Source organism: Barbatula barbatula (genome assembly GCF_947034865.1).
Source record: "Barbatula barbatula genome assembly, chromosome: 9".
NCBI lineage: Eukaryota > Metazoa > Chordata > Actinopteri > Cypriniformes > Nemacheilidae > Barbatula > Barbatula barbatula.
The window spans coordinates 9,070,292-9,081,982 of NC_136772.1; the positions used below are offsets into that span (position 1 = coordinate 9,070,292).

Consider the following 11,691-nt stretch of genomic DNA (forward strand, 5'->3'; position numbering starts at 1 on the left):
GTTTATATTTAGTCAATTATTATTCTGTTCTGTGCGGAATTGGCAATGTTTTTACTGCATTCTGGAAATTTCTAAGCAAACTTTTCACTGTTCTGGAACAATAATAATACAGGTCTATAAATGGCTCTCACACACCATGTGGTGTACTTTCTGCCAAACTACTTTTAAAGAAGCAAAATGGCTAACATTACCGAGCAATTACCTAGTATCTTTGCACTTAGGCAAAACAATTTTAGACAATTTTACAGATTTTAATTCAATGTATGTACATTTGTAAACTAATTTACGTTTAAAGATTTGGCAGATGCTTTTATCCAAAGCGAGTTACAAAAGAGAATGTTGGAGCGATCCCTGCAACATTAAAGGAACAGTTCATCCAAAAATGAAAATTCAGTCTTCATTTACTCACCCTCAAGTTCTGCAGAACACAAAAGAAGATATTTTGAAGATTGTAGCATAAAGCAAACGGTTCTGGGGCACCATTGTATTTTTTCACTATGGTCAATGGTGGCAAAGAACTATTTGGTTACAAGCAGTCTTCCAAATATCTTTCTTTGTATTCATTAGAACAAAGAAATGTAAACAGATCAATGTAAACTTGAGAGTAAGTTATGACATCATTTAAGTTTTTGGTGAACCGTCCCTTTAAAGCAAATGCAATTGATATCATATAAACGTATTTGTTGGCAGAAGAATCATTTTTAAAAGAGTGTATCATGCTAAAGATGTTGTTCCTCTTGATTCCAGTTCATTAACAGTTTACTGCGGTCTTAAGGGGTCAAACCAATAATACATGTCCTTACCCAGTCCTGAACTGAGAAGTGGTTGTGGAATCACCGCTGTATCACGTTTTCAATTGAAAACTATTGAAATCCTATATGTGTTTTTTTTCTTTTGACGGGGGCCTACAGTCACCATAACCTTTCTCTTCCACCTACACTACCTACCCCCTGAAATTTTTGTTTATGCAGTCTTGGTTACATCCAATTCCTCCAGTTACTTCTTGATGAGCTTCTCTACAGGATTACTAAACAAGATTAAAGAGAGAAAAAAATCCCTTTCCATCTGTTTACCTGCGTTAACAGTAGCGGCAGCGGTACCTGTGCGTGACTGAAGATCTGGCTGCATAGCTCTTAATCCTTGACAATACTATACCTAGGATATATACATGTACTCTGGATATCATGTAACATGCACAGGTATGTGAAGGTCTGGGGTCCCAAGTGAAGTAGCGGCTATCGCTCGACAGCTCGATTTTCAAGCCACGCGAGACAACCGAACCTCGCTATGTTGCAGCTCATGTGGTCGTACAGCCTTTGTTCTTTGGTCTGCATATTTGCAATATCCAAACTGGATGTTACTGCAGGTAAGGGTCTTTGTGCAAGTATGTATTATCTGGGAATCCAAGGGAGGGTATGATGGTAATATGTGTATTGCTGTTTCAGAGGAGCTTGATTGGAGTTGGTTTTCTACACTTAGAAATTCAGATAAGCACTCGCAAAATGATGATATTTCACGGTTGTTGCAAATGCTTGTGGAGAAGCCCGGAGCTGTCTTGCCAAGAAGGAAGCGTAATGTTCTTCTCTCCAGTGGAGTATGGCTCTGCAGTCAAGAAACAGTACAGCAAGTCATCAGCCATCATCTCAAATATTTCCAACTCAGAGGTGAGAGCATGTTGCAATATTATTACATTTATAACATAGTTATAACATATTTATAACAGGACACTTCAAGAAATAGACGAAAGAGATGTCTTTGCTTATGGTGTAAAGCCATGAGGTAAATTCTCTGTGTGAACATGATGTTCTTTGGTAAGAATAAAAACATTCTAAACCACCTTCAGTGAACTATTTTAATGCAAGGCTAAAATGTATGTGCATTTTAAGATTTATACGATGACGCAGATGCTTTAAAATGAATTGTTAAATGTCATTTTAATGCTGATCTGGCAGCTGTAAGGATTGAACCGAGTTACTAATCAAGAAATCAAGTCAAAACATTTACAACATATTTTTGTATGTGCAAACATTTATTTTTGTCCCTGTGGCTTGAGCATATATGCCACTTGCCATACCAAGGTTATAGGTTTCTATATAGGGAATGCACATAATGACAAATTATATACATTGTATGCATTGTAAATGCACATATGTAATGCTAAATAGACTAGTAGCATAATACACATTATGGGATGGTTTCCCGGACAGGGATTAATTTAAAACAGGACTAGGCCTTAGTTAAATTAGGATATTTAGGTAGTTTTTACATTTTTACATTCCTTGCGAACAAACATTATTCGTGTGCATCTTGAGAAAGCAATGGCACTGATATATTTTAAGATCTGTCATTGCAAGCATTTTTCAGTTAAGACGGCTCTAAAATGTATTTTAGTCTGAGACTAGTCTAAACCCTGTCCGGGAAACCCCCCTATATACAGTAATTTAATCAACAGCATAATCTGAAAAGCTTTTGCATCCACCCCTTTTGTGAACTGCTTTTGTTGTCAACATCCCTTAGTACTCAGTAGTACAGTGAGAGAATAGTGCCTAGCATAGATAATCAGAATTTGGCAGAATTTGATGAGAATTTAATCAATCTCAGGCTGTGGAATTTCATTTGTTATATTTTTTAAGAGATCAGAATAGCAGTAGGGACATTTTTAGTATCTGCAACACATTGTCCTGTATAAATCAGTGAGGTTTTAGATGGTAAACAACCCCCTAAGTCCCAGACCAGACCTGACCAAAATGAATGTGACCTCTCAGACCTGAAGCCAGAATGTCCATTTTAATGAACTGAAATGAGAAAATGTTGACTTTATTACATCATTATTTCCAGCTGAAACTGTGCCTGACACAATTATTACTTTTAACAAATTGGAAGAGACTGTGTTTTTCTCTGAGACAATAAACCAACATCCAAAACAACATACTAACATTACCCATAATAACTCTGTGCTCCTGAAAAGTCGAAATTCGCCAAGTATAGTGTGAACAGTTTTCCAATGTGGACAGCTGAGTAACAACAGTATTTGACTCACATTCATCCAATCCATTCAGACATCTCGGTTAGACAACCTTTCACAGCTCACGTGTGATTTCTCCCTCAGCAAATTAGAAGGCAGCCTATGCAGTTAAAAGTCAGTTAACATATTGGATTGTAGCCAATGAGGTCAAAGCTATTATATCCACATGGCTGAGATAAAGGGTGTGAGCACAAGCAAGCTGTCATTCATGTCTATGTGTGTCACTGAGATGCTGCGTGCTAATACCAGCTCAGAATGAAACCATTACGTCATCTGGGCAATTTACAAAATCTAATTTCAATGTTTGATATGTAAACAGCACTTAACATTTTTGCAACAAGTTATGATCAAAATGTTTTTAAAAGTTTGTTTTAGTCTTTTAATATGTTGATTCCATAATACTGTATTGCTATGAATGTCTTTCTTTTGCTTTGTGCTTTTCAAATATTTGTAAATTGTTTTTGTAATTGGTAACAAATCCAATATTTTTTATGCATGTCAGTGTGTCAGGAAACTGTGTGGGAAGCCTTTAAAATCTTCCTGGACCGCATCCCTAACCAGACAGAGTACCAGAGCTGGTTTAGTCAATGCCAGGCCGGAACAGTCACCATGCATGACATTGGCTCCGCTTTCAGCAAATCAGAGGAACACCTACAACTTGTCCTCAAAGTTTGTAGCACAAGACCCTTTATTGTTAATATTTGTTATAATTACGTCACCTGGTAATTTGTTTTGAATACATTATTATGAACATACAAAAAGTCTGATAGACTGTGGTTTATATCTCTGATTTATTTTCCTTTCTCTGCAGAGACTTTCTCAGACAAGATTGAAAAGGTACAACAAACACTTGAACACCGGATCCTTTTATTTCACACACACCCACTTTCCTCAGTTTATTCCTCATGTATACTCTACATTGGACGAGTATCTGTCGTAACTCTTTCCATTTGTCCGCTTCTTTTTTCTTCTCAGTGAAACACCTTCAACGTTATTATGCAGCCCTGAGGATTCTTCCCAAGACCAAAATAATCCACCAGGTGTGTCTGTCATCATTGCGTGTTTGTGACTTCTATTAACTGCATGAAACCCTCCAAAAATCTTTGTAGTACTAGACGTACAGAAGAAATTAACATTTGAAAAGCAATAAAATGTTAAATGAAAATGAGATTTTTTTCTCAGTTACTGAAAGCTAGACAAACAAGACATTCAGCTGATGAACACAATAACATTGACAGGAAAACAATCCAATTCCATTCATATTGAAAGACATTTAAAATGTAAAGCATACATAGAAAAATAACAAACAAATTATATCATTTGTTGTGGATGAAAAAATAAATATAGTTCTACAGTTTCTAGAAATGGTTCCTGGCATGAGTAAAATAGGTTGTTCGACGATTTCACTTCAACAAAACATTATCTTTTATAATGTGCCAGGTGATGGGGTTCCAACAGAGGTCACTGACTTGGTGACTGCACCTGTTCCAGATGAGGTCTTCTCTCAGAGTGTGATGGAAGTTACCGTAGAAACATCCCCTGTTGTCATGAAGACTTTGCCTGCACGTCCTCTGATTGAACAGAAGGTAGAACGGACGTTATTACTGATGGGAGAGCCGTGGAGTAAACATCTGTCTGACCCCACCAGCAGTGAGCGCCGCAATCTCACCCAACAGTTCACAGAAAAGGTACCACACACATATGTGTACTTTTAGGCTACATTATTTAATGTGTACATACAGTATGTACAGTATCTACAGTATATATCTATTAATATGTTTACAGATTTCTACGGCTTTGAAAAAACTTACTGAATTCAAGAGTGTATCAGTACTGGATGTCAGGTATGTTTGTGCATTTTTAACTGTTTTTTGAGTAGTTTTACTACACAGTGACCTAATAATTGGACATGTAAAATGTATTTAATCTTTCTTCTATGTAGGCCACAGATGGATCCCTCAAGGTAAGTTACTCCCTTAGTGAGATAATGTGCGAGTTACAGTTAGTATTTTATTTCATGAAGTGGGATCCGGTATGAAAGTGTTGTTTTTCCTCTCCAGTCATGAAGAAGCATTGCTGGTGGAATATATTGTGTTCCTTCAGACCAGCAGCGAAGAGATCAGCAGTGACACACTTGGTTTTATTAATCTCCAGTCAGAAATGGTAGGAGGCACCTACAGTGACTCCCTGCGACCCACCATCACTGAAGACTTGAATGGTGAAGTACTGCAACATTATGGTTGTGACTTTTTATGGTCAAAACTTGAGATATAAACTCTCAGAAAATGTATTTAGAATCATTATATGGAACCATCCATTTATGTTAATTTTTTTTAAACTAGACGTTATAAAAGATCAGTCTATACACATGTTCTTTGTTAAAAACATGCATTGTGAATGTGATTAAAAAGGACACAACATGCCGATTCTGAAGATTAAATTATCTTTCTTAACTTTCCGAAGGTTATTCGTTCATATAATTACTATTGATATTAAACATCAAACTGGTGATATTTAATTAATATTTTATCGACAGGATATATATTGGCCCTGATCATCGGCTGTTTTTAAAATATCGGCTGATAGCCGTTAGTGTGAAAAATTGCTTTATCTACTGATACCACCCAATTCCTGGCCGTAAAACAGCTTAAGTAAAACAGTAAACGTATACATGTACGGTAAATGGACAATTCTGAAAGCAGAACTTATCTCACTAGGAAAAATCATGGTTTCTAAAATAAAATAAAATAAAATACTTTACTTTTAAAACACTTAAAATTCTAGTGTATTTAAACCCCTTAATAAAAACCTTTTGTAAAAGTTTATATTTTTATATTGACATTTACATATAATTGCCCTACTATGGCACATCTCGGACTGTTGCAGTCTAATGTATTCCTATTTTCAGTGGAAGCCTCTCCAGAAGAAATTCCTGAAGCAACAGAATCTCCAGACCCCTACCTCACGGTGAATTCATATTTCTGTCAACGTGACATTGAAAATTGCATTATATCTAGAATCAACTAATATCTTTTTACATTGATTATTTAGGATGAAATTCAAAGTGTAGAAAACACACCTACTTTGCCTGGTGAGAAGGACAAGGAGGTCCTATCCATTGATCCAACGATAGGATTACAAAAGGAATTCATGCGAGAACATGATGTTATAAATCTAGAAGGGAACACACCACCCATCACTGATGATCCGAACAGCAATTTCTCTGTTGGTCAAGACTGTGACATCACAACTGATGACTTTGATCCTGCCTCTGGATCTGGTGCTCCAATGGACCCAGCTGACGAGACAGGAGGAGCTGTAGAGGTTTTGACTGATGTAGACATATCCCTTTTAGAGGACTTTGAATTCTCCACCATTACCGCATTTACAGAAGTGATAGAGGACCACGTTTCAACCGTGGAAATAGATGGACTGATAACTGTTGAAGATGGAGAGGATGGAGACATTCAAGTTGATACTAATACACCAAGAATGCCAGTTATGGAAGAGACAAAAACTACATCCATACCTGAGGAAGATCACATAAAACCAAATGAAGATGAAAGGCCGGAGAAGGACAAGAAAGAAATTGCTCCCAAAGAAACACAAACGGATGAAGAATCTGAAGTTGTTGTGATTACAGAAAACGAATCAGGGGAAGTTGAAGATAATGGGGAAGTTATTGATAGTACCACAATGGCAAAGGAAGGAATTGGTTTTGTACTAAAACCTTCTCAATGTTTAGTGGAAGATCTAACAGAGAGTGAGGTCCTATTGGTCACTTTACCAACAATCCGACAACCAACAAGCCCAGTCCAACAAACATCTACTTCACCAGAGAAAGAATCACCCTTCACTCTCATGACTCCTCAATCTCTGACCCCAGTAAATGATGAGTTAAATCCTACCACTATTTCAGAAACCATGAGTACATCCTACGATTATAATGTGATCTTTTATGGGGCGGAAGATGGTAGTGGCGTCAAAGGTGATGATGTTTCCAGCATTACCATGCCAACGAACCCTGGCCGGGCTTTGATGGTGTTCTTCAGTCTTCGTGTAACTAACATGATGTTCTCAGAAGATCTGTTCAATAAGAGCTCTCCAGAATACAAAGCCTTGGAACAACGTTTTCTTGAACTGGTAATGTGCTGCTGCTTTTTTATTTGTCTTCCTCAATTCGTTTAAAGGGAGAGTTATTCACCCAAAAATAAAAATAATTTATTTAATAATTAGATACGATTTGATCTACAGCGAAATATGAATCACCCCTAAGACTTTCTTTCTTTTGCATATGTTGGTAACAGAAAACCTTTGGTCCCCATAGACTTGCATTGGTGAAGTGAATGGGGACCAAAGTTTTATGGTTACCAACAATTATCCAAATATTTTCTTTAAGAAAGTCATGCAGGTTTGCAGGTTTAAATTGAAAAGAGAGTGTGAAAATTATGAAAGGATTTTATTATTTTCCCCATTATTTTTCTCCCCTTTAAATCAGAATGTCTTATTGAAAAAATAGATCAAATTTATTGATTTAGAAAATTTAAATATTATTTCTATAATATGTTAATTCTATGTTATTATTGTATGTTCTTGTATATTCCTCAGCTGGTACCATATCTCCAATCAAACCTTAGCAACTTTGAGAATCTGGAGATCCTGAACTTCAGGAATGGAAGCATCGTGGTGAACAGCCGGATGAAGTTTGCAAAACCTGTTCCTCGCGGAGTCACCACTGCTGTTTATCTCATTCTGGAGGACTTCTGCAACACAGTGTACCAGACCATGAATCTCGCCATCGACAAATATTCCCTGGATGTGGAATCAGGTAAGTCCTTAGTCTTAGAAAGCTTTCGTCAATGGACTATTGAACATTTATTAAAGGGACAGTTTAACCAAAAATGATAATTCTGTTATCATTTACTCACCTTCAAGTTGTTTCAAACCTGTATAGATTTCATTCCCCTGCTGAACCAAAAAATATATGTTTTGAAACCAAACAGTTCTGGGCACTATTGACTACCATAGTAAGAAAAGAAAACTATGTTAGCCAATAGTGCCCCAGTAAGGTTTGGTGTATGAATTATTCAAAATATCTTCTTTTGTGTTCAATACAACAGTGGTTCTCAAATCTTTCAGATCAAGTACTACCTTTAATAAAAATTCGTTGTTCCAAGTACCACCTAATGACCTCCACAGAAAATCACACAAATAAACATTCAAATTAATAGTAGAGCTGTGGATCTTTATCTTTAAACCTCGTCCTCCAACAAACTGTTTTATTTACCACTAATAAACACGTTTTTTTTCCATGTTTTCAAATTAGTCAGCAGTAATAAAAGCAGTAAAAACACTTTTCTCTAGTGCACAGTAAAATAGCTCTGTAAAAATAACTTTTATGGGGTATTTATTGACTTTGTGGGGACTTTTTGTAGGGAAAACAAACCTATATTGTGGACAATGTGGAAAGAATATTTAACAGAAGATACACATATATGCCATATGAGATGTATTCCGTATTTATCGATCATCTATTAAACATTTGACATTGTATTTAAAACACAAAATTTATATACAGTTTTTAATTTCCTGTCGTGTCACGTACCACCGGGGTCTCTTCAAGTACCACTAGTTGTACGCGTATAAATCCTAGTGGCACGCCACAAAGACATTTATACAGGTTTGAAACAAATTGAAGGTGGGTAAATGATGACAAATTCCTTTGTCAACACAACAAAGCAGCAATATATTTGCCTTTATGTGTTTAATATACAGTATACATGCGTATTGACGTTTGGTTTAGGTGTTCAGGCAGACGCATGTAAGTTCCAGGCATGTAATGAGTTTGCGGAATGTACTGTGAACCGCTGGTCGGGTGAGGCAGAATGTGTGTGTAATGCTGGGTACTTCAGTGTCGATGGACTTCCCTGCCAGAGCATCTGTGAGCTTCAGCCTGACTTCTGCTTGAACGATGGGAAATGTGACATCATTACAGACCAAGGAGCTATCTGTAGGTGTGTATACATGTTTTATTAGACCATGTAATCATGTTTTCTAGACACAAACCATGACAAGTTCAAAATCTCTGTAGATGTCGTGTGGGGGAGAACTGGTGGTACAGAGGGGAGCATTGTGAAGAATATGTATCTGAGCCACTCGTAGTTGGCATTGCCATCGCGTCTGTTGCTGGGTTTCTGCTGGTGGCATCAGGAGTAATCTTCTTCTTAGCAAGAACCCTGAGAGATCAGTATGACAAAGATGAGCTGGATGACCCAATACGGTAAGACAGAGAATGTGGCACAGTCAATATGGTGCACCTAAACTATGGACTTTGCCACACTTGTATGTATTCATTCAGTGTATTTTGTAAAAGCACAAAAGGTCACTGGCAGTTGTAACCTTGTTTGTGTGTGTGTTTGTATGTAGAAGAGAGGATAGTTTTCCATTTTTAGACAGGGCCACTAAGTACAACCCTATGTTCGAGAGTGATTTGACGACAGGTTACAGCCATTACTACCGGCGGTACCCTGACCCCCCGATCCACAGCAGTGGTAGTGCTGAGGCCTCCACTGACTTCAGCAGTGAAGAAATTCGCCACATTTATGAGAACAGTGAGCTCACCAAGGAGGTACGAGTACAAAACGACAGAAATTTGTTAACAGTTCATACAATGTCATTTGTATGTTTTAGTTAGATTTGCTTTTGTGCCCATGGAGGTTAAGTTTAGGTGGTGATTTAGCTTTTTCTACTAATTGTATGGTTTTGTATAAATCATATTGTACTTATTCGTATAAATTAACGCTGTGTAAAAGTCCCATTTTTCCCCCCTGGATGTTCCCATTACGTATGACTATTTAGTAATTTGAGTTTAGTATACAGGAATACATACAGGTACTCATACAGTACTTGTGAAAGTGTATATATGTTTTGTAAGCAAATAATATATCTTAATATAAGAAAACACTTTTCAGTGGACTCAAATGAAAGCTAAGCACTGTAGAAAATACAAGACTTTGCCATACAGTTTTAAACAGTAAAGCTGTATTTTCCATGGACGTTTTCTGGCAATCTGATTTTTCCTGTAAAAACCCTTGAATTTCACTGTTCATTTTGTACACTATATTATTTCATTTTCTTCCAATTCCACAGGAGATTCAAGATCGCATCCGTATCCTTGAACTCTACGCGAGAGATCGTCAGTTTGCAGACTTAATGCGGCAACATCAAACGTGAGTGCTACTGATGGTGATCATGTACATTAGCTGTACCTGTTTTATCACCTCATGTTATCTTGCTTTTGTTTGATCAGAACGATAGATAATCAGAGAGAAAGTTCCTCTTCATCGACAACACGCGTCCAACTGAGTGCAACAAGCTGAAGGTGTTAAAACAATATTATGGAAACTGCATGTTATAGTGTGACATGTTTTGTGTTTTTAATGTTGCAATGACTTAAAGAATGACAGAAGAGCACATTTTAATGTTTTATTATGATCACTTATTTGTATTATTTTTTATGCTTGTTGTGTTTTAAGTTATCTAAATATAATGTGCTTGACGTGTGATGAACTTTTTTGACCTCTTTCAGAAACTTGCCTTGTCTTCGAGTTATGGCACGAAATCAGTGTTTTCTAAACGCTTTCTGTCATCAGCCTCCCTTCTTTTCTCATATTCTTTCACAAGTTAAAATGGTTATCTTAACTTTATAGGTTTTAGATAAAAAAGAGCTATATTCCTTTAATTTTTTCTTACATACATATACAATTTTCCTGTCATAGATCAAGATTATGGTCATTTACAGTATTCTTCTTTTTGGTTGAAGTTGTGCCTTCTAATCTGTGTTCTGGGTGCTGTAGCCCATGAGCTCTCATCCAACCATTATTTGGTGTTTGATAAAGGTCTCCACTGACACAGGGTCTGCCCACTTTTTGGAAGTTACCTGAATCACTGTTACTGTTGTAGTTCTGTTAGTTTGACTGCTTTAAAAGTATCACTGTTTCTTGCAATTAAACCTTCCCTTTAGGAGTAGGTCTTGCTTGCCAAAGTTCCTATATAGACAAGTTAGTTCATTCGGAAATTCCCCCGGCAGCTATTTTCTAGGCAGTGACAAAAATAAATATGTAAAATAAAGATTATTTTTTAAATATGTATAGTAAACACTTAGACCACAATGTTTTGCATAAATGAAAGCTATAGATTTAATGTCTGTGAGATTAAATCTCATTGTTTTTTCTTTGCAAGGTCCATGACTGATCACCATTAATGCAAACACGAATTGCTTTGAAAAGAATATCCTTGAGGGGTTGAAATGGTTTTGGAATAAGTTTGAATAATTGTTATTATGTATGTCACTTCATATATGATTGTGTTAAATTCATATTAAATAAAACCATTTGATACTGAACACCTACAGAATAGTTCAATTTTTATTTGAGGTGCGGAGTAATTGTGTTTGTGTGCTTTTTGGAAGTAATGTCTGTGATGTCAGGCTTTTTACTATGAGTTGGGCTGGCTGGGTTTCCGTGTATCAGAGCTAAATAAGAATTACAATGAGATCACTTCAATTAGTCAAAGCAGAGATTACAGCTGAGATTATAAGGCACAACACACTTAACCTTGAGTTCTTCTAAGGCTACTGTTCCAGTTCTCTGTAAGTCACTCTAAGT

General features: G+C 36.6%; 1 protein-coding gene across 1 annotated transcript; it reads left to right on the forward strand.

Annotated features, from left to right (window-relative positions):
* Nucleotides 1–1,042: 1,042 nt before the first annotated feature.
* impg2a (interphotoreceptor matrix proteoglycan 2a) lies at nucleotides 1,043–11,434 on the forward strand. Its single transcript, XM_079464580.1, has 17 exons — nucleotides 1,043–1,366; nucleotides 1,446–1,664; nucleotides 3,528–3,694; nucleotides 3,837–3,862; nucleotides 4,001–4,065; nucleotides 4,466–4,713; nucleotides 4,811–4,869; nucleotides 4,968–4,988; nucleotides 5,086–5,243; nucleotides 5,934–5,992; nucleotides 6,077–7,168; nucleotides 7,634–7,853; nucleotides 8,829–9,039; nucleotides 9,117–9,305; nucleotides 9,452–9,653; nucleotides 10,175–10,254; nucleotides 10,335–11,434. Exons 1-17 carry the CDS (start codon nucleotides 1,288–1,290, stop codon nucleotides 10,402–10,404), a joined length of 3,165 nt encoding a protein of 1,054 aa, XP_079320706.1. The 5' UTR covers nucleotides 1,043–1,287; the 3' UTR covers nucleotides 10,405–11,434.
* The last annotated feature ends 257 nt before the right edge of the window (nucleotides 11,435–11,691 follow it).